At 39.6% G+C, this 23,820-nt stretch overlaps 1 protein-coding gene across 6 annotated transcripts in view; it reads left to right on the top strand.

Annotated features, from left to right (window-relative positions):
• Positions 1-19,826, top strand: part of Arhgap29 (Rho GTPase activating protein 29) — a 64,334-nt gene extending 44,508 nt beyond the window's left edge. For 5 of the 6 annotated variants that reach the window (XM_040751939.1, XM_040751941.1, XM_040751938.1 and 2 more), the window contains 11 exons: positions 4,708-4,868; positions 5,696-5,835; positions 6,081-6,185; positions 7,494-7,592; positions 8,611-8,750; positions 9,373-9,561; positions 9,789-9,926; positions 11,941-12,173; positions 13,532-13,862; positions 14,325-14,436; positions 17,816-19,826. In XM_040751939.1, the coding sequence (XP_040607873.1) occupies positions 4,708-4,868; positions 5,696-5,835; positions 6,081-6,185; positions 7,494-7,592; positions 8,611-8,750; positions 9,373-9,561; positions 9,789-9,926; positions 11,941-12,173; positions 13,532-13,862; positions 14,325-14,436; positions 17,816-18,705 (2,538 nt within the window). In that variant the 3' untranslated portion in view covers positions 18,706-19,826. The remainder of the gene's footprint in view (positions 1-4,707; positions 4,869-5,695; positions 5,836-6,080; positions 6,186-7,493; positions 7,593-8,610; positions 8,751-9,372; positions 9,562-9,788; positions 9,927-11,940; positions 12,174-13,531; positions 13,863-14,324; positions 14,437-17,815) is intronic. The other variant, XM_040751940.1, reaches the window with a different exon arrangement.
• Positions 19,827-23,820: the final 3,994 nt, after the last annotated feature.

Below are 23,820 nucleotides of genomic sequence, written 5' to 3'. Positions count from 1 at the left end.
GTCCTCTGCAAGAGCAGCAAGTGCTCTTAACTGCTGGCTGCACCATCTCTCCAGCCCCTTTCCCTTCTATTTTTAAACATATTTAAAATGAGTTTCTTATGTAGCTACAAATAGCATTGACTTTAGTGTTGATTTTTAAACATCTCTTGACAGTTTTTTGAGTGTTTAGATCATTCAGGTTTAATGTAAACACGGGTCAGATATAGACCTACCATATTATTTCGAACCTATTTATAACTCCTTTCATCTATTTTTGTCTATTGGGATTGTTTTAATTTATCCAAACTGTTTATCAACTTCCAACTTGTTTACTTAATTCATCTTTGGGGGTTAATTCTTTCTAAATTTGTAGTTACTGAACTAGGAATTGAAATGCAGACATGCTTGCTGTGTATCTGCAGTTATCAGTTGCCTCCATAGATGTGAATTCCAAATCTTTGGCTTCAACAATAAATAGAAATAAAAATTTCTTCTTTATTGAATATATACAAATCTTTCCACATTGCCATCCCTTATGTTATAGCTGTTCACAATGTGTTTGTGTAGCATTAATAGTTATTATACGTAATCTAGAGATAGATCTTGTGGGAGGGTAAGCATATGCTAACTACAAATATACCATTTTCTATAAGAGACTTAACTATCCATGATTTGGCTAGGGAGTCCTCATGGATATGGAGGAAAAAGTATATACTTAAAACTTTTATTTTGAAGACAGGGTCTTGCTGTCTCAAACTTGCAGCTCTTCTTATACTGCCCAAGAACTAGGATTACACAAGCATGCCAGTGTGCATAGCTTTGTATTATTTTTACCCAGTCCTCTAAAAATCAACTTTAGTACTTCAATCTAAATGCAAAAAACACAGCACCATGTTAGCTCCTATACTCAATGTGAATTGTAGTAGGTATATGTTTACTAAAATATATATACACATTAAAAACCTCACCACACTATCTTTATTCTTGTGGGGGGACGGTATTTGTTTGCTTTTCTATTATTTTAATTGAGATAATATATTATTTCCTCCTTCCCTTTCTTCCCTCCAGACTGTCCGATATACTCTTCCTTGCCTCTTTCTTGTTACATATGTATATGTGTATATACATATGTATTAATTAAAATGCAGTCCCCAACTTAACTCTTAAGTTTTTCAGCTTTACCGTATTTTATCAGAATAGTAAATGAGTTGTTGACATATAATCCTGTTGTAAAATGAGGAGTATTATGTTGTCCTTTTGATTACCTCTCCTTTGTTATTTTCCTTTTCCAATATAGTCCTTCAGTAACTTTGTTTTGGAAATTTTATTTATCAGTACTAGAACTTCCTTTTTTGAATTTGTCCCTTTGTATATTGAGTATGTGATACCAGAGGGGAATCATTCCTTGGGGAACCATTGACCAGGGTCTCACTGAGTAGGTAGGGGTGGCTAGTCATCAAACCTCTGAGATCTGTTCCTTCTTCCTTTCCACCATACCTGTTGTTTGTTTTATAAAGTGAGTTCTGGGGCTTAACTTCAAGACAAGCACTTCCCCATCTGTCCAGCTCTTCTCTTACTTCTACAGCCCATTATAACAACTGCTACAGGGGCTCCATCCTGGTATTGAGTTCCCTCAGGTTGATATCTGTCTTTTTAAGTGATGTAAAATTTTGTGCATTAACTTTTTCTGGGAAGTCAGCAGCAGTAGCAGATGTTTGCCCATCCCTGCCAAAGTAACTGCCAAAGGAACACTGGGGTCTAGATGAGTGAACCAGTCTGTTTAAGTGGGGTTACTTATAGGAGGATGGGCACCCATAGAAGCTAAACCACGGAGGACTAAGGAGTCTTTTACCCCAGCAGCTGTTGACTGCTTATATGACCTCTAGGTGAAGGGCCTGGTGAGTGCCCCACCCCCACCCACCCCCAGCAACTGTTAACTGCCTGTATATCTTTGGGGGGGGAGGGGAATCACAGCTGCTGAGAGTTCAGGTCATGCCCTGAGGACAGCATTCCACAACACACTTTGAATGTTATCCTAGGTATTTTCAGTGTTGTGTGACTCTGGGTCCTAAAGTGTTTTAAAGTGTGCATGGCCATTTGAAGTTAGGTAGGTTCACCCTCCTGGCTTTGTGCCTGACACCTTGGTCTGACTGGGAAGCTGAAGTGTCTACTTTTCTGCCTTCCAGAAAGTTAGAGCCAGCAATTCTTAATCATTAAACGGAGGAGGTGGGTGGGGGGGTGCAGGGGTAAAGAGGAAAATGAAAGCCAAAGGAGGATTCATTTCAGGCTTTGAGATCTGTTCGGTTCCTGTAACTGCCATCATTGCTACAGGTTTGTGCCCCCAAAGAGTTGGGCTTATAAGAGGAGTGGGGCAGAAGATGGAAAGAGAAACCAGGACTTTCTTCCTACTTTTGAGTCACATTTCCTACCCCTAGGCTGTTCTGGTCCACAGAGGCACTCTGTTAAAGTTCCCTGTATCCATACCTGATGCTACACTTGTGGGAATCAGCCTAGGCTGGAAAACATGACAGGAGTGGGAAAAGCAAGGCATGTAACCTAAAATTTTAATATATTTCTTTAGATAGGCGATATTAATATGTAGATTCTGAACTTTTCAGTGGATTCAGTTGAGGAAAGGTTCTATCTCAATGAAGAACTTTTTGTTTTGAGCTCTTAAAGTTGTAAATCATTTGTTTATCAAATTTTGATTATTAGCTTGCAGGTTTATAAAATAAACAATTTATAAAACCTTCATCTCAATTCATAGCTGATAATAGCTAAGATTGAATACATAACTCTCTGTATTAAGACTTCTATCTACATGAACTTACCTAGTTCTCAGAGGTCCTGTTAGGTAAACATATTTTTAGCTCATTTTACTGATGCAAAAACAGAAGCTTAGAAAGTCCTTTCTTCCCAATGCATGGTCTTTGGACTAGTCACTATACCACTGTTCTGGTAGCCTGTAAGTAATGTAGACTTTTGAATCAGAATCTGCATTTGAACAAGATCTCTCAGATGTTTTGTTGAATTTGACTTTTTCAAATTTCTTAGACAGAGAAATTATAAGTATCTTGATCAGTGGCTCTCATCCACATAAGTTACCCTTTGAATCAAGCAAGGTCACTTTACCATTAACTGCCCTAATATATCCCAGCCAGTCATTGGATTTAAACTGTACCAAATAAAGGCTGAATTTCTTTTGTTAATTGAAGGGTTAAGACACGAACAGTCAAATACTGTTTATGCACACTGACGTATCCTTGGAGAAATGTGTTATCTACCTTGGAAAGAACTGTAGTAATGAGTTCCTCCTATCATCTGATAAACCCTGAGTGCTGAATAACACTAATCAAAATTTAGAATTTTTTTTTCATAAGGTTTTCCTTAAGTACATTCACCACAAAGAATCCAGAGTGGTGTTTTAAGGAATAAATGAGATCATGCTTTGCTTAGTCTTTAGCTGACTTCCTGTTACACTTTATCTCCAGTCCTTGAAACTCCATGATTGAGCTGGCTGCTACTTTCTTGCCCTTTTGTCTGCTTCTGGAGCACAAGCTGTGACCCACTCCCTCTTGCACCCTTTTGTTTGAACGACCTTCTCCCTGGGGCTGTGTCCTCCTTCTCTCCTCGCTCTTTCTCACGTGGTCATATTTCAGATGTCAGCCCTTCAGCCTTCTAACCTACCATGTTGAAAATACCCTTCCATAAACACATGCATGGTGATACCTCGTGGGTTAGTATTGATTGCTTTGTAATTTGTTACTGACATATATGAGGGTTGTAGTATATGTATGTGTGATGAGACACATGCATACCACAGCATGTGAGGGGAGGACAGAGAAGAATCTATGGAGTCCACATTCTCTCCTCCACTTTTACATGGTCTCCAGGACTTGAACTCAGGTAACCAGGCTTATTGGGCAAGTGTCTTTACCAGCTGAACCATTTCACTGGCACAAGTTGACATTCTTATGTAGTGTTTACAACATCTTTCAGTACCACAAAATATTTTAAGAACCACCTTAGGATCATACGTAGGCGGATGAAGATGAGTCGCCCATCTATTTGCCATAATATACTGAAGTATATTGTGTGTGTTTGAAATTAGCTAATATAAAACTCAGATACTTTATGAATTCTTGTATATTATGTGAGTTTTATAACCACTATTGTAGTCATTACTGTAAGTAGTAGGAATGACAGTTGTCGAAACTTCATAGACTAATGTATCCCATCCAGCTAATTAGGAGACTGAAACAGAAATATATCACATTACAGGCCAGCATGGGCAGCATAAGAAGACCCATCTCAAAGAAAAAGGACTTTTAAGAAATGAAAAAGTGAAAATAGCCGAAATAATGCTGCTTATGATTGGAAGATCCCATCCATTTTCATTTTGGAGTTTAGACAATTGTGGTTCAACCATCAAAGTATAGAGCTAAGGATCCTCAGACACATCATGTCCTAAAGCCGTTAACCAGCAAGGATGTGGATTGTAATTTAAAACCCATTTTGCTGGAACTGATCACTCGTAGCTGTTAGACTAAAGCTGCTCTTTGGTTTCTATTCTAAATTGTGTGTGCCATCAGTCAATATAGAATGCTGGTAGCGATACTCAGTGTTGTGTGTGTCAAATGTATGACCGTTTCATTGCTGTGCTGGCTTACATAAATGTACTTCACATGGCATTTGTATCTCATGAGTTTTGTCTGTCTTTGACTGCAGGTGACAGTTAACCTCTTCCATATGCAGCAGCTGCAGGCTGCATCCCTCGCCCACAGCTTACAGTCTCTCTGTGACAGTGCCAAACTCTATGATCCAGGTCAAGAATACACTGAGTTTGTGAAGGCTACAAGTGCCAGTGAATTAGAAGAAAAGGTTGATGGGTAAGAATTTATGTATAAGCTGGGCAGTGGCAGCACACGCCTTTAATCCCAGCACTCGAGAGGCAGGCAGATCTCTGTGAGTTAGAGACCAGCCTGACCTACAGGAGCTAGTTCCAGGACAGCCTCCAAAGCCACAGAGAAACCCTGTCTCAAAAAAAAAAAGAGAGAATTTATGTATAGGTGAAATGATTTCAAGAGAGAAAACGTTTGCTGAGCTCCTAGAGCTTTTCTTACACTGAAATATTAATGTTAATTTTTTTCAACTTTTTCATATTATTTTGTGGTTTCTAAGTACATTTAAGGAATAGATTCGATATACTTGAATGAAGCATTCCATTTTCACACAGACTTTACTTTGAGTCTTAAAAATTTTTGGAAATAGCAAACAATGGCCTACTTATTTTTTATTATACCAAAAACTAAACCTACATTTTCCATTAATGTTAGATGGAAAAAGTTTAATGTGATAAAAACATTGACTATTCTGTTGCTATACCTCTTTCATATTTCACTGTTATAAGTATACATTATTTAAAAGCTTCATTCACATCTGTAAAGGAAGCTAAGCTAAGCCCGGGTGGTGGTGGCTCACACCTTTAATCCCAGCACTTAGGAAGCAGAGGCAGGTGGATCTCTGTGAGTTTGAGGCCAGCCTGGAGTAAGTTCTGGGACAGCTAGGACTACACAGAAACCCTGTCTTGGGGGTTGGGGTGAACTGTATAACAAAGTTATTAATATTTAGTAAGCTTACTTACTCTACACTTATTAAATTAATAAGTTTTTAATAGACAGTTAGTGCTGAGCTTTACTTATGTTTACCCCCACAGGAATGTAAATAAAAAAATAACGAGTAGTCCCCAGACGCCTGTATATGGACCTGCTGACTCCTTAGAGGATGTTGCACGCCTTCCTGACAGTTGCAGTAAACTTGAAGAGGACAGGTGCTCCAACAGTGCAGACATGACAGGTACACCTCTACTGAAGCAAACATTGCCTTAGGAGCAGCAGGGACTCGGTTGTGCCTACTAAGTGAATCTGAGCTCTGAAATTAGTCTTCTGTTAGATCATTGACAGCTCTAATCACTGTGCTATCTCAAAAGTCCATACTTAGCCATTGTTGAAGAATTTGAATCCTTTCCTTTCACATGATATTGGTATTTCACCCTATGAAATCTGCCTGTAGGCAAGTTCTTAGCTGTTCTTTTTTTTAAGGTCCTTCTTTCGTAAGATCGTGGAAGTTCGGGATGTTCAGTGACTCTGAGAGTACGGGAGGGAGCAGTGAATCGAGATCTCTGGATTCAGAGTCTATAAGTCCAGGTACGTGAATATGTATTTATGTCTAAATGAAAACTCAGTTCATAATCTGTCTGACATAAGAGAATATACATACATATGTATCATTTAAAGAAAAATGGTTAAACCTTTACATGGAATATCACCTAGCCCAGCAAGTAGTACATGAGAAGTCGTGTGGGTGGGTGTGTATGTGTGTGTGTAAGTAATGTGTGTCTTACCTCCTACTCCATCAGGATAAATTTTTCTATAGCTATTTTAAATATTTATGGTAACATATTTCATGGACTTTACCCTCTTCTGGATGCTGTGAAAATAAAATCTTTCCTTTTTCTTGGTTTGGTATTGGGGATTGGACTTAAGGCCTCTTGCATGAGCTGTATACTAGGTCTATTTTTTAACTTTTTTTTGAGGCAGGCTCACTAAGTTGCCCAGGTGGGCCTTGAACTTACTCTGTAGCCCAAACAAGTTTTGAGTCCTGTGCTCTTCAGTGTCCCAAGTAGTTTGGGTTACTGCCTTTACTACCACTAAGCCTGACTGACTCTCTTCATCCATGTTGATGTAAACAGCTATCTCCGTGTTCATTCTGTACAGTAACTTAGTAATTAAATTACCAATAAAATATGAGTGGCAGATGCTGACTGTCTTTAAAGCCTGTAACCTCACGTGCTTCTGTCAGAACTCTTGGTTTTTTGAGATGGGTGTGTAACAGTCTTGGCTGTCCTAGAAATCAATTTGTAGACTAGACTGGCCTTGAACTCAGAGATCCATCTGCCTCTGCCTATGGAGTGCCTCTGCCTATGGGAATAAAGGTGTGTGCCACCACTGCCGGGCCTTTTTTTTTTTTTTTTTTTTTTTCTTTTTTTGAGACAGGGTTTCTGTGTGGCTTTGAAGGCTGCCCTGGCTGGTCTCGAACTCACAGAGATCTGCCTGTCTCTGCCTCCTGAGTGCTGGAATTAAAGGCGTGTGTGTCAACCACTGCCCAACTGCCTGGCCTTTTTTTTTTTTTTTAATTTAGTTTTATTTTTGAGATAGGGTCTCACTGTGCAGATCAGGCTGACATGAAGTTCACAAGACCCACCTGCCTCTGATTCCCAAGTGCTGGGATTAAAGCTGTTGACTGGCCTCTTTTTTTTTAAGTCAGATTTAATTACATTCTTTTTGTTCTCAGGAATGAGTATCTGAATACCCTGTTACCTAGATTTTTAAGAGTAGAAGAAAAATTTCAATAAAAAAAATACAAATTATGTAATTCCAAGAATGTTTACCACTACTTATTTCTGCTATTGTCCAGCGAATAATCAGGTAATGGTATGCACAATTTCCTCTTAGGAGACTTTCATCGGAAACTTCCACGAACTCCATCCAGTGGGACCATGTCTTCTGCTGATGATCTAGATGAACGTGAGCCACCATCCCCCTCAGAAGCTGGTATTACATTAATCTCTATTAAGGACCCGTTAAACCAGTTGAAATGGTGGCAACGCATAGTACTCAATCATTACTTTGTTATACATATCTTAAATATATCAGCATGTTATGAATTGATTAGATGATTGAAATAATGTCCACAAGAATAAGGAGTAAACTTACTAAATCTAAAACATACTGTCAGTGTATGATAGTAGGTTGTGTATGGTGTTCTTTAATAAGTTCAATACAGCGACTTTCTGTTAAAAGGGTGGCAAATGCATGAAAAATTCTGGAAAAGCTTATTCTTAATAGTGCAGGGGCTCTGGGCAAAAAAAAAAAAAATCAGTGGTAAAACTCTTCCTTACAGTGCATGAAGTCCTGGCTTCTAGCTGGAGTACTGTAAAACAATTCCAATAATGAAAAAAAAAACCCAGCAGGAAGCCAAGTTGGAAAAACAGATAAATGCACTCTCAAGGACAAGGAAAGTTGTGCATGCTGATGATACAAAAGTCAATTATTTAATAACTTGAATTAAAGTCATATAAATTAGTTTTTGTATCTTTAGTACATTTATATATTTGTCTCTTAACAGAATTTCCCAAATTAATATCTGACTTCCACTATGATTTAAAAATACAACTAGCTAGTATTAATCCGTAATTTTATAAGACTACTTCTGTCTTTAATGCACATATTGCTGGCATGCTAGCTTCATGTAACCAGCTCTTTTGAAGTAGTAATTGAGTTTTCTTAGGAATACAATGCTACCCATAAACACACTTCCCTGCTCTGTACAGGACACCTTAGGAAAAGGTGTGTGCTCCCCCAGAGAACATTGTTGTTAGCTCACTGGTTGGTGATAGCTGTACAACTAAACTTTGGGATAGAAGTGTGTGGTTTTATCTGTAAGTTGCATGTTTTTGATGTTAGAAACCACAGACAGTTTTTTTATAACATGTAGATGATTGAAAAGTCTAAGGATTACTCAGAACAAATAAAATTGTTGTCATCTTTCCATTCTCATGTCTGTCACAAGGACCTAATTCCCTTGGAGCGTTTAAGAAGACGTTGATGTCAAAGGCAGCTCTCACTCACAAGTTTCGCAAGTTGAGATCCCCCACGAAATGTAGGGATTGTGACAGCATCGTAATGTTCCCAGGTGTTGAATGTGAAGAGGTGAGATCCGTTTGGAATTGCATTGGCCCTCTCACTTGATTGCTTGGTTGATTTCCCACTACTTTTTATTAGAATATAAAGTGATAGGTTTCTTTGTGGCATCTTCATACATATGCGCCACTAAGTAGTATTGGTTTTCCACTGTATACATTTCATTTTTTTAGAGTTATATTTATTAGCGTCTTTTACAAATACATATTGTTACTTAATTTTTTTTATTTTATGTGTATTGATGGTTTTCCTGCATGTATGTCTGTGCACTAAATGTGTGCAGTGCTTTTGGAGACCAGAGAAGAGCATTGGATACCCTGGGACTGGAGTTACAGGTGGTTGTGAGCCATCTGTGGGTGCTGTGAGTTGAATGTCAGCCCTCTGGAAGAGCAGCCACTGCTTTTAACTACTAAGCCATCTCTTCCACACCTACAAATAAGTTTTTAGTAAGTTGTGCTGTAGTGTATCTTTTATTGCTTTGTATTTTGTTCTGTTGTTAGGTCTATTTCAGACATTACAAATAATGCATTTTAACTTGTTTCTGTTATGTTACCAATCTATCTATAGTTTGCTCAATTGTGAAAAGTTTTAAGAGGAACTTAATGAGTTTTAAACTGTAATTTTCTTGTAGTGTCTTCTTGTTTGTCATCGAAAGTGTTTGGAGAATTTAGTCATTATTTGTGGTCATCAAAAACTTCAGGGGAAAATGCACATATTTGGAGCAGAATTTATACAAGTTGCAAAAAAAGAACCAGATGGCATCCCTTTTGTACTAAAAATATGTGCCTCGGAGATTGAGAATAGAGCCTTGTGTCTTCAGGTACCCATTAAATTTCTTTTAAGTGTATATCTTTTGTTCTCATGAAAAGAAAAGTATGCTACCCATTTGTAATAGCTGATTTTTATTCCACCTTATTTGGAACACTTTATTTAGCCCCGCTAGATTTTTTTCTGCAATACCAAAAGAAAGTGAAGTAGATGCATCAAGTAAGTTTAGGTGTCTGCAGTGGCCGTTTGAACTAAAGCAGAATTGTTTCTCTATTTAAGGGAATTTACCGTGTTTGTGGAAACAAAATAAAAACTGAAAAACTATGCCAAGCTTTGGAAAATGGAATGCACTTAGTAGACATTTCAGAATTCAGTTCACACGACATCTGTGATGTCTTGAAATTATACCTACGACAGGTAAAATTATTACAGCCTATCATAATATTGAAACAGTTGAAATGTGATTTGTGTTTTGTTTTTCAGTTCATAACCTTTGTACACATGTGTTTCTTTTCTTTAATTTTTATTTTATGAGCATTAGTGTTTTGCCTGCATGTACACATGTATTTTCATTAACAAACTATATTGAGGTCTTCTAAATATTAATTTATAGGTCATAACACAATAAACACTGATTTCTCAGCCAGACAGTGGTGGCACGTGCCTTTAATTCCAGCACTAGGAAGGCAGAGGCAGGTGGAGCTCTGTGAGTTCGAGACCAGCCTGGTCTACAAGAGCTAGTTCCAGGACAGCCTCCAAAGCCACAGAGAAACCCTGTCTTGAAAAATCAAAAACAAAACAAAACAAAAAACAACACTGATTTCTCAACTCAGTATAAGATTATAGGATAATTACTCCACCTTACAAAAGACTTCTATGTGTCTTTTCCAGTTATAGCCTCCTGACTCCATGGAAGCTCTTTCCTAACCATTTAAGGAATAAACATTTTCCTGGACATAAAGAAGTAAATAACATGAAGTGTTTGTATTAAGTTTTAGAAACTTGACTTTGAAAACATAGTTTAGCTTTGTAAGGAAAGGCCAGTGTTGAATATTCAGCGAACAGAGCAGTGCTTTGATCATGTTTTAGTTTTCTCTTTTCCTGATGCTTTAAAATATCTATTTTAGATGGTCAGTGGTAAAAAACATGAACGTACATATGTGAGGCAAGAAGTAGAGCTATCCTGTAAGCTGGGTACTAGAAAACCAACAGGAATTTGGTCAAGAAAAAGGCCATCCTATATTGTCTTTTTCTGTGCTTAGTAATTGGATCTGCAATTTGTGGGAGCCAGCTACAAAGAAAACATATCTATGGGGTAAAGTAAGTGGCCCCAGGCAGAAGCTTATGAAGAGGTTATAGGAATTTGGCACAGTGTTGTGAACCAGGTACAAAAACTACATGGGCCAAGCCCATCTGGCATTCTTAGGTGAAACTGAAGAGGTCGTAGCAAAGAGAGTAGTGCTGGTAGTCTTCACTCAACATGTCAGTCTCTGGAGTTCTATTGTTTCATTCTGGATCCTTTTGTCCATTTATACAGCTGCTATCTTGGGATTTCTTTTTGTGAAGAAAATTCCCCATATTCTTGTTTCTGTCTCCTCCACCCCACCTGTTTTGCTCATGTCTGCCCTTGAACAAGATGGACCTTATTCTCTATAAATGTTTTTATTCTGTTCTCTTGATGAGAATGGAACAGCATAGATAGTAACTGTCTGTACTTTTGCTTTGGGTGCTTGGCAGCCTCTGCTGGCTCTAGGGTCTCCTGCTTTTGCTGTCCTGCAGTACCTTCTAGAAGATTCCCTCTGCCTCGTCTCTTCCCACTGCTGTAAACTTCTCTAACTCTTTAGTCTCTACAAAATCTGGTGGTCTGTTCCTTCTAATTCATATGACTTTGTCTGTATATTATAGTGGATTTGTTTTAATAAATCAGTGCTAACATTAGGATAATAATGATGAATATAAATATAGACGTAGATCAACATTTTAAAAATCCCTTGTAGAACTTTTAGGTTTAGAGTTTTATTGTTTGTTAATTAATGTCTTAATAATTTATAATTTCAGATTAACTTAATAGGCCATATCTGCAGTACACATAAACATTTAAACTTTTTAATGTATATAGATGGTTTGCCTGCATGTATATCTGTACCACATGCATGCCTGATGCCCAGGGAGGCCAGAAACTCATCAGATCCTCTGGAACTGGAGTTACAGACAGTTGTGAACAGCTGTGTGGAAGCTGTGAGTGGAACTTAAGTCCTCTAGAAAAGCAGCCAGTTCTCTTAACCACTGAGCCGATTTCTCTAGCCCCAGACACACATGGTTAAAGGCCTATTTTAATTGTTCTTGACCTAAAGAACATGGTGAATAATAGTTAACATTGTAGCAGGAGAAAGAAGACAACAATATTCATAATGTAATTTTATTTCTTCAGCTTCCAGAACCATTTATCTTATTCAGATTATACAAGGAATTTATAGACCTTGCAAAAGAGATACAACATGTAAATGAAGAGCAAGAAGCAAAAAAGGATAGCCCTGAAGACAGAAAACACCCACATGTGTGCATAGAAATCAACCGAATCCTTCTGAGGAGCAAAGACTTGCTGAGACAGTTGCCAGCATCAAATTTTAACAGTCTTCATTACCTCATAGAACATCTGAAGCGGTAAGAGTTTTATATGGCCGGGCGTTGGTGGCACACGCCTTTAATCCCAGCTCCCGGGAGGCAGAGGCAGGCGGATCTCCGCGAGTTCGAGGCCAGCCTGGTCTCCGTAGTGAGTTCCAGGACAGCCTCCAAAGCCACGGGGAAACCCTGTCTTGTAAAACTAAAAAAAAAAAAAAAAAAAGAGTTTTATATGAGTAGAGCTCCTTTAGTGGGTAGCTTTTTGTTGAATGAAATGTAGCAACTCTTACCATTTTAATGCTGTAGTAGTGTTAAGTACATTCATGTATTTTTTAAAGCGAATTTCATGTCTCTAACATGTTAGAGGAAAGGGAGTGAGTGTATGTTCAGGCAGCCAACATCATCCTCGGATATCTGCTGTGTGCCTGGCTCTAGGTGGAGAAACAGGATGGAAACAGGGTTTCTGTCATCTGTGGGCTCACATACACATACAGTACAGCATCATTTGTTCACTAGGTATGTACAGCATGCAAAGGAAGATGGGGTAAGTCAGAGGAAGACGCTTAAAGAACTCAGTAGTGACTTAGTTGTCCAAGAATGCTCAGAAGAGCATTCAGGCAGAGGATCAGACACAGATAGGTGGGAGCAGTTTACTCTTAGGAAGTAAAGTAGTGTGGTCAGGCTACACTACAGAGTGAGCGCACAGTAGGAACTGATGAGAGCCTGCGTACCTAACAGTTGAGTTTGCCGTCTTGCTTCTGCACCCACTAGAATTTTGAACTGGGAATTTTACATGCTCAGATTCGCCTGTTAGATCTTTCTGGCAAAAATAAAGAGAATGGGCTGGAGTGGAGGTCTTTACTCAAGTTCTAGTCTCCATCAGTAGTCATAGAAACAAAGGCGATAAGAGCTGGAAGGAAACTGTGACCATATAGCACAGAGGCCTCTCAGAGGGAGTCATCTATGCTTGAGAAATAGCCTTGGTTACAAGGAATTGACAGGATTATTGTTTCCTTTATAAAGACATGGAAGCATACACAGAAATAATCTTTAAGAATGCTGGGAAAACATCAGTAATTCCTTCTACTTGGTTTTTATCCTAATACAAAAACACTATTAAACCAAATTAGGCATGTGGTGAATATTTTAATCAAGTAAATATGTATTTCTCTTAGACTTTTCTCTCAACTTGACCCTTGACCCTGTTTTTTAGACTTTTGTAGCCTGTGTGTGTTCAAGCAATCAGCATGATTCCTCAGGTGCCTCCTGTGTGCCAGGCTCTGGCTAGAGAAGCAGGGTGGAAACAGGGTTTCCATCAACTCATGCTAACCCATAGTAGACTACACGGAAGACCCTGAGCAGGCGAGTCTCATACAGATGTATTGTGTTCTGCTTTGCAGGGTGGTAGACCATGCAGAAGAAAACAAGATGAACTCTAAGAACTTGGGGGTGATATTTGGGCCAAGTCTCATTAGGCCAAGGCCTACAACTGCTCCTGTCACCATCTCTTCTCTTGCTGAATACTCTAACCAGGCACGACTAGTAGAGTTCCTCATTACTTACTCACAGAAGATCTTCGATGGGTCCCTCCAGCCTCAAGATGTTGTTCTAGCAAGTACAGCTGCTGTTGCCCCTCAGCTTGATCAAGGGGATCTTCCAAGACCTCTGTTGTCACCAGATGAAAGGGAATCAGATCGTTGTATGAAACCACTGTTTTTTTCTTCAAGGGAAGTAAGTTGTTTCTTTTTAGTTGTGTGTGTGTGTGTGTGTACATGCACACAAATGAGACAGGCCTGTATGTGCCATGGCACTGGGCTAAAGTCAGAGGATCAATTTGGGGAGTTGATTTTCACCGTTCACCTGTGTTGAGGCAGGGTCTGTCTGCTTTCCCCCTGTGCTCTATGATGTAAGTTAGCTGAATCACAAACTGAGCAGTTCCTGGGTCTCTGTCTCTGGCCTCATCGTAGACACACTTGGGTCACAGACACGTGCTTCCACATCCAGTCTCTTACATGGGCTCTGGGGATCACACTCGGGTTGTCAGGCTTAGTGAGCAGCATCTATTTCTGTTAAGCCAAAGTTTTAACTGTTGGAGAATTGCATTAGAACTGTATGGTGTTTTATGTCAGTAAATTAATGGTCTTTGAAAATTTGTGCTTTGTTTCTACAAGTATGAACATTCTCTTTCATTAGCAGGATTCTCATACTGCAGATAGTGAAAGCAAAACTTTTGAATTAGCTACATCATTTGAAGAATCAGAACGCAAACAAAATTCATTGGGGAAATGCGATGCTTCTCTTGTTGGTGAGTAGCTGTATGAAAAAAAGCTGAGTGTGAAATTAAAACTTTGCAAATAAACCATTATCAAGAGTCAAGGTGAGTGCACCAAGTTCAAACCCCAGTACTGCAGAAACCAACACAAGCCAAGGAAAGTGAAGTTAAGGGAAGTCCAAACCTCCATCTTTCATTACTTAACAAATCTCTGCCAGCCACTGAGAAAGTTGCCTTTTAGTGTACCTTTCATCTTTCTGTTTTTTCCATTTGTGTGTGTGATGTGCCTGTTTGTGTGTCCGTATTTTTCATGTATGTGGGCACATGTGTATGGATGCCACGGTTGGTGTCAGGAATCTTCTTTGGTCACTCTTGTACCTTCCTTATTAAGGCAGTGTCTCCTAATCAAACCAGTGCTTTCTGTTAGGGCTAGTCCTGGTGGCCAGCTTGCTCTGCTGATCGCCTCTCTCTTCCCTCTGAGGCTGGAATCATAGGCAAGCTGCCAACCCTCCCCAACATTAACATGGGTTCTAGGAAAGTGTGCACTGGTCCTCACTGTGGGACTAGTGCTATAACAACTGAGCCTTCTCCCCAGCTCTCTACCGTGCATTTATAAAAGATGCCTAACTGGGTTCTATGCTCCTGCAAGTTTTGTTTCATTTTGTTTTGCTTGATGTTTGCTTCTTGTTCAGTTAAAGTCAAGACGGTGTGCTGTTGTGGGATCCTGCCTGGGTCCTGTTGCTGCTTTAGCCCCCAAAATAACACATGGGACACTGTATTAATTTCCGAGAACACCACACTTGCGTTCTCTCCTCCAGGGATCACATGGTGACGACTCTCTTCACTACATTTCCGAGAATCCTCCTAGACTCCTAGTCCCACCTATAGTGCTTCCCTATTGGCCAACAATGCTTTATTTACATATACACAGAAAGACTTTCCCCATCAGTGTGCTAATGAATAACATGTTTTGTAATGTGAGTCAAAGTGTTGCTAAATTTAATGGCTAAATCGGCACCAAACTGAGTCGTGAAGGTGGAGTTGGAAAGATGGCTTGGTCATCTAGAGCAATTGCTAGAGTTGATCTTGCAGAGGATCCAGGTTTGATTCCCAGCATCTACGTGGTAGCTTAAAACCATCTATAGCTCTAGTTTCAGAGGATCTGATGCCCTTTCTTCTAATTTGATCAAGTGTAAGCTGTCATACTGATGAAAACGCTTGCATTTTTACTGTAACTCTGCAATCCAAACTCTCTTTGGCAGAAAGGTCAGATTTGATGTGTGATGAACATGAGGGAGCACAGCCTGAGAAAGGAAAGGAGTCTAGTTGACTTTTCTGTCGATGCCATACATGAGCTGTGTCCATAATAGCTGAGAAAACAACTTAGGGAGGACGGAATACAGGAAGGGTGAGGGTAATATATAGTCCTCAAGAACACGTCACTTATGACCTGCATCCTCCAACAGGACCTCACCTGCTGTATCAACTTCCCAACAATACCACTATAATATGAATCTATCAAAAAATTAATACAAGACCAGCAAGTTGGTCCATCAGATAAAGGCACTTGCCACATAAGCTAGGTGGCCTGGGTTCAAGAGAACCAACTCCAATCACCTTAGGCATGCCATGCACATACACACAATGATTTGTTTAAAGAAATTAATCCATTTATTGGCTTAGAGCTATCATGGCTCTAATAACCTCTAGAACCACTATTGTAGTTACCCTCAGAGGTCTGCTGTTCAGCCCAGTAAATTGACAGTTAAGATTACTATTACATCCCATTATTCAGATTTGATCTTATAGCAATTCTGTACTAGAAAGTGGGTAACATTGGTCTCACTCATAGCTGACAGTCTGAGAGAGAAAAATGATACCAAAAGTCATAAGTTGAAATGAATTGTTCAGATAGGATTTGAATCTAGCTCTGATTTATAAATAACCAATTTTTTGTTTTTCCTAATTGGGAACCCATGAAATTGGTTCCCAATTAAGAATAATAATAAACATAAATAATTTGAAGAGTTTTTTTTTTAGTATTTATATTATATACAAGATAGTTCTAGGTACTTTTTAAAAAAGATTTATTTATTATGTGTGCAGTGTTCTGTCTCCATGCATGCCTGCAGGCCAGATAGAAGCATCAGATCTCATTATAGACCATTGTGAGCCACCATGTGGGTGCTGGGATTTGAACCCAGGTCCTCTGGAAGAGCAGCCAGTGCTCTTAACCGCTGAACCATCTCTCCAGCCCCTAGGTACTTTTCTTGTTGGACCATTTAGCCCACATGACAACTTAGATACATGTATTCTTATGTGCCAGGTAGGGACAGCACAGTGACCTTTCCAGTGAAGATCAGGATCAAGAATTGACCTGGGCAGCTGACTTAGAGTCTACACTACTTTCTACTGTGCTAGTGACTCTTCTTGCAGAACTGAAGGAATGCGTGTGCTTTGGTTCTTGCAGGCCAGCTGCAGTGAGTCAGGTCCCTTAGAATATTTGATGACTGTGGGGAAGATCCCAGGGAAGTAGATTTCAGGAACATTGTTTTGGAGCCCGGGGAAGAAAGGTCATCTGGGGGCTAAAGAGATGGCTCATCCAGAAGAGTACTTGCTGAGTTGACTGCATTCGGTTCCCAGGACCCACATCGTGCTGCTCCCAGCCGCCTGGAGCTTCGGCTCAAGCTCCAGAGGGATCCAACACCTAGCCCCTAAGAGTATGCATGTGCGCACAGACACACATAATTCATTCTTAATAGAAAGGTTACCAGTTGAAGGTGACTAGAGGTCAGATGAGAAGGTGACATTCACTCTGTCTTAGCATCAAGAGCGGCCAGTTCAGTACCTTTGCAGGAATTGGAAAAGACAGAATTTGGGGAGGTGAAGACTTAGAAAGTGTGGCCTGGAGACCACCTGCAAATGACAGTGTTTTACTTAAAGCATAGTTTTTCATTTTAGTTTGACCTAGTGGGTATTAGAGTTTATTAGCTCTAACAGCTGTGGCGATCACCCCTCTCACTGTGGAATGAATGTAGCTAAAAACAGACCAAGTGAGATGTCTGAGATCTTGGGATTCAGAGCACGTCTGCATTTGGTTGGCCTAAGGTGGTGTAATTTTTCTGAGTTAACTCACCAATGTCTGCCTGTTGAATCTTTTGACCTAGAAAATACCTGTTCATGAGGAGCACATTAAAACAAATGACTACACAAGTAGTTTTTGTATTTTGTTCTGTTGTTAGCTAATTTGCGAATGCTTGTGGTTGTTTTTTACATGAAGCTTTAAATGAACTTTTAAATTCAAACAACAAGTGAGACTTCCATGCTGGGGACATTTGTAAAATTACTTTTGTTATCCATTGTCTGTCTTACTCAGATACTGGTGTTAATCATGTGCCCCTTTGTTTTTCAGACAACAAAGTACATTTGCTTTTTGACCAAGAGCTGGAGTCAGCATCCCAAAAGATGGAAGATGTTTGTAAAAGCCCCAAGCTACTTCTTCTGAAATCTGATAGGGCAGCAAATAGTGTGCAGAGACATACTCCAAGGACCAAGATGAGACCTGTAAGTTTGCCCGTAGACCGGCTGCTGCTTCTTGCAAGTTCTCCTACTGAGAGGAGCAGCAGGAATACAGGAAATGGAGAGTCAGACAAGTTTGGCAAGAATTCTGCCTTTGAAGGACTTCATAGAAAAGACAACTCAAATACTGCTTGTTCCAAAGTTAATGGCTTTGACCCGCAAAATCTACAGAAATCCTGGGATAAACAATATGAACGGAACAGTTTTACTGCCAAGACTACAGTGATTGTGCCCAGTGCACACCCTGAGAAGGGATTGACAGCAAACATTGGCAATAGTGAAGACCATTCCAGTAGTGCCGCCCAGTTAAGTAAACCTTACACAGAGCTGGCCAGGTCAGCAAGAGACTCGTCAGAGCGGAGGTCCTCTGATTGCTGTCCTGTCGCTGCTGTCAGAGCACCCAGAACACTGCAGCCCCAGCACTGGACAACGTTTTACAAACCACCTAATCCCTCCTTCAGTGTCAGGGGGACTGAGGAGAAAACAGCTGTACCCTCAGCAGCTGTGTCTCCTGTCCTGGCGCGTGTTCCCCAGGTTCCTGTGGCAAAACCAGACCCAGACTCGAGGGGCACGTCGTGTTCTGTGCAGTTGTCAAGTGGTCAACCTAAAGAGAGCTCTGAGGAGCCTGGCCTGCCTGAGGGGACTCCAGCCTGCCAGAGACCACGACTAAAACGAATGCAGCAGTTTGAAGACCTCGAAGATGAAATCCCACAGTTTGTGTAGGGTTGTCAAAATTCAGATTTTCTGTTTGTTTTGTTTTGTATTATTTTGTTTTGTGAGAGGAATGTTTAGACAGGGCCCTTTTGTATAGGATTGCCAAAGCTATTTGTCATTATGTTGTTTGTAAATCATGTAAAATGGGAGAGTGTTCTGACAAGGCTGCATTTATGCCTCACTGGAGTGATCTTTGAAGTTGTAAAGAAATACGTGGATTCGTATTTTTTAGAGTTGATTTTCCCCACAAAATAATCCATTTAAATTCATCCTTAATATATGATAGTTTTTAGCAGGAGGTGCAGTTGGGGAAAATCAGTGCGGAGTGAGATCAAGTAAATATTTATAAAGTTTTTCTGAACACTAGTTCCTGGAAGACGTCATGTGCTGTGATTTCCCCCACAGTTTCACAGGACACTTTTAACCTTTGCGCTTCTGTAGTTGTATGTAAGCTTTTATTTTTCAATTGGAAATTCACCTTTTAATATTTACGTAATGGCCAAGGGGTTTGCCAATCTGTGTTTAATTATTACATGTGGTTTAATTGTACCCCCAAAATGCACTTAAACCTGAACTGTTTAGTTCCGTTACTTTTTATTTGGCTTTAGATGTTTTTAATACATTTGGTAGGGGTTTGAGGGTTCTGTTTTATCTCTTAGTTTTGTCTCTGTAAACTTTTGTTTTTCAACAGTTCTGAACTTTTAAATATTTTATATAGTGGTCCAGAAAAGATGCTATTTTCAGAAGTTTTTAAATTCAGTACATTTCCTCTTTTTATTGCCCAGGTTTTGTTTAAACTGTTACTTTTATAAGAAATGTTTTAAGAATTATTTTATATACTTTTCCTACCTGACTTTCAACCATTGGAAATGTATAGTTCATTCAAATGAGTGAGTTTAGCAATTTCAGAGAAGGTGTAGATGATCACCTCTATTTCTTTGAAAGAAACAAAACCAAAAAACCTAGTTTCAGAACTTGTGCATTCTTGTTACTTTCTGTGCCATTGTTTTGTCTAAAATAGGATGTAAAAGGGACAAGTACAGTAGCTTTTGTATGTGTGAATTATATTATGCTTTTGTATGACCTTGTTATATTTGATAAATATATGTACATATTCACTTGTTAAGTTATTTCAGATTCTCCTGTCTTGTCTGATACTACTGTGCTTAAATTGTGGTCTTTGATGTCATTAACCATTGACTTAGGGTCAGCACGTGGGGTCATGAATCCCTTAACTACAACGGGGAGTGTTTTGTGACAAGTTGTGTTATGGCATTTGTGCCATTCAGAACTAGGGAGAGATGAGTAACGAGCGTTTTCATGATGAAACTTTGTTTTTATCCATTATTGCACACCCTATTGCTGCGAAAACCTAAAATGAATCAGCCAACATTTATTGAACCCCTTCTGTATGCTGCAGACTTTACAAAGTTTCTATATAAATTTTCATAGCAACCTGTAATGGGCATGTTAGTCCCCTGCCACTGATGGCAATAGAGACGTACGTGACATACTTCAAGTTCTACAGGTATCACAGCAGAACTAAACCTAAAACAAAAGGGCTATCTGATTTTGATGGTTGGTGCTCTTAGCAGCTGTGATAGTACTAAATATTATCAGAGAGTACTTAACAATAACAAATAGTCCTCTAAAAATTCTCATTGTGAAATACACCTAATGAATCATTTTTTCATGTGTGGTTCAGGAACAGTAAACGGTGTTCACGTTGTTATGCAGGTTCATGACTTCACCATCCCATACTAAAACTTGTAAAATGTGCTTTTAACTCCAGTTTGAGTGTGTGGAGACAACCCAGTCAATGAATATATCATGGCATAAAGCTGCCTCTGTTCCCCACTTGCCAAGGGACAGTTCTACTTTCAGAACTTCCTTCCTTCAAGGCTTCCTGACTCTCGTCTAGCCTATTCTGTTTTCCTGAGAGCAGTAAGCAGACTTCTCAGAAGGAGTGCTCACAGTCTGCGCTGTGTCTGCCACCTAGTGCATAGCAGCAGCTACCCACTGGGGAGTTACTTTGTGATGACTGAAAATCAGTGTGAGCAAGGGGAATGGGCAGAAAGTAGGAGTCCTTCTGGAAAAAGAGCTTCCAGACCACACGGCAGCTCACAAGTACCTGACACCGTCACACAGACATACATTCAGGCAAAACATCACTGTACATAAAATAAGAATAAGTTTTAAAAAAAGAATGGTGGATGGTACCGTGTGTGTGTGTGTGTGTGTGTGTGTGTGTGTGTGTGTGTGTGTGTGTGTGTGTGTGACAAAATGCCTAAGACAGACAGCTTAAAGGTGCAAGGTTGATTTGGGCTCATGGTTTCAGTTCATGGTTGGCTGGCTCCATTGAGTTGGGTCTGAGCTGAGACAGATTATCACAGCAGGGGAGTATGTAGCTGCTGTCCTCATGGCAGTCAGAAAGGAGAGCAGTGGACCAGTCTTTCAACGTTACGCCTCAGGTGACCTACTCCTCCAACCAGGCCCCGCCTTCTGTTTCCCTCCGCTTCACAATAGTCCATTTAGCTGTGATGTGGATACAAGCCGCCATGATTGGTCACCTCTGTGCAAGGTTGCACCGGAAGCAAGCCTTCAACACTCAGCTCTTGGGAGACATGAATGCAGCTGTGAGCAGTAGAGATCAGGGAGACTGGACCTTTCTGTATAGTAAGGGCTTATTAACAGTTGTACATGCCTTCCTAACATCGCAACCCTTTAATACAGCTAGTTCCTCCTGCTGTGGTGATCCCCAACCATAAATTTATTTTCATTGCTACTTCTTGCCTGTAATTTTGCTACTGTTGTGAATTGTAAATATTTTTGGAGAGAGGGGTTTGGTGAAGGGGTTGTGACCCACGGGTGAAGAACCTCTGACATAGAGCCTGTTACAGTTGCTCTCTGGTTATTTCTATTGCACTCTTTTAAAAAGTTCACTTTGTAGTTATTTCATAGTTTTGAAACAGGCTTAACTGCCTTTTCACACAAGCAAATAGACAACACAAAGGCTAAATAGCTCCCTAAAGTTTCTATAACTAGCAAAAGGGGAACTCAGATGTCTTTGTTATAAATTAGCTCATTTCTAAAACTTGTTGTTCTTCAAGCAAAGGCAGCTACCAGTCATACTTAGAGATTTTTCTTTCTGGTTGCTAGTGTACTGAAGTTAATTAAGGCATATCCCAACTCCAAGGTCACTTTTAGTGTGTGCACATAAAAATTTATTCCAAGTTTTCATCTAAAATACCTAAGTTTTCCTGGGTTATGATGAATTGTGCAAGTTTTACTTGGTCAGAGAACACAGCAGATGACAGACTTAACAAGCCATTCTTTCCCTAAAGAGCAATTTGGGAAGCAAAACTTTTAGAGATTTAAGTACAGAGGGAACAATATGTGAAGGGGATGTAAGCTTTTGCTCACAATCAGGGAAGGGGTCTGAAATCCAAGGGGCAAAAGAAGGCAAGGCCCTAAGCCACTACCTTTAGGATTAATGATGTAAATCCTAGTTTATTATTAGGAACACAATTAACATGGATTAGTGACCCATCGTGAATGTAAAATTGGGCAGATTAGAGAAAAGGAGACCTGATCTGGAAACCTGGAATGCATTAGCTTTCTTCAAGGTCATAAACAAAGTCGGATGGGTGGCACTTGCTAGTAATTCCAGCTAGTCGGGAGCCAAACACAGGAGGATCTTGTGAGCAGAAGAGTTCAAGGCCAGTGCCAGGCAATGTGGCAAGGACTCCATTTGGAAGAAAAGAAGTGAAAGCAAAAGATTAAAATAAATGGGCTTAGGAAAACAATCCTAGGCAGAAATACAGCAAAGCAGGAAAGAGGAAGATTCCTGTAGAAAAACAAATACAGTAAACATTGGAATTTGATGTTGAATTTGAACATATGACAACCATGATGGAAAAGGCCAGAAAATTAAAATGTTCTGTCAACATCAAGGAAGTATTGGAAGGAGTGGTTTGTATTCAATTTAATCAAATCTTGTAATATTTTAAAGGTTAAGTAAGAGAAAATTAAGTACTTGTGGACTTTAATTTAGGTGGGGTTACTTGGGTAATGCAAAAGAAGACAAGATCAAAGAGAAAAGAACAGAATTAAAAGTCAAGTGGCAGAGAAAGCCCCACCTAAATGAGTAATTGACTCCAAGTTATGGAAATACTCCAGTAAACTAAAGCTGTCAGACTACAGAGGGATAAAAATCTTACACTCTTCCTGTTTTCAAGCCCGTAGTCACAGGGTCCCTACAGCATGGCTTGGAAGACAGGCACCAGTAAAAGCACTAGTAAATCCCCTGACATACAGATAATGCTAGACAAATGACAGATACCAAAAAGTTACCAAAACTGACAACAGAGGCCAGAAAGAAAGCTCTGAACATTTCAGAGGATCTAGATAATTCAAAATATTCTCCCCAACTTCAGGGAAACAGTGCTGGGAATTACTAACAAAAGACGTCTTAGAATCCTCAGGTTTGCCTGAACTGCTTAGAAATTAAACAGAACACACCTCTAAGTAATTCCTCAAAAAAGAAAACTGTTTTAAATCAAATACTAATATGAGCTATGCCAAAAGTTGGGGACTGCAGCTAAGTGAGAATGACTAGAGAGTAATTGTTTTACATTCGTTACATTCGTTACATGAACTACGTTCATTCCGAATTTTGGAAGGTTACATCAATGAAACTGTCCCTAGAAGCAGAAAGGCTAGAAAGGGTCTGAGGATGGAGACAGCTCAGTGGTGGAGTGCTTGCCCCAAGACGCCCAACACGGCAAAGAAAACAAGAGTGGAGATTGATGTAATAGAACACAAACTTGATAATGCTGGTTTGAAAAGCCTAAAAAATGGATGAATTAGTAAAATTAATTTTTTTTTGGTTTTTTGAGACAGGGTTTCTCTGTATTGTTTTGGAGGCTGTCCTGGAATTCGATCTGTAGACCAGGCTGGTCTTGAACTCACAGAGATCCACCTGACTCTGCCTCCTGAATGCTGGGATTAAAGACGTGCACCACCAACACCCAGCTGTAAAATTAATTTTTGAAAGGAAAAAATAGTATCTGGGATTGAGAAACAAACTCTTCCTAGAGAATTAAACATTTGAAATGATACAAT

Source organism: Mesocricetus auratus, unplaced genomic scaffold (genome assembly GCF_017639785.1).
Source record: "Mesocricetus auratus isolate SY011 unplaced genomic scaffold, BCM_Maur_2.0 Super-Scaffold_100009, whole genome shotgun sequence".
Lineage (NCBI taxonomy): Eukaryota > Metazoa > Chordata > Mammalia > Rodentia > Cricetidae > Mesocricetus > Mesocricetus auratus.
Note: the sequence above shows the minus strand (reverse complement) of the source record. Positions and strands in the feature narration are given on the sequence as shown.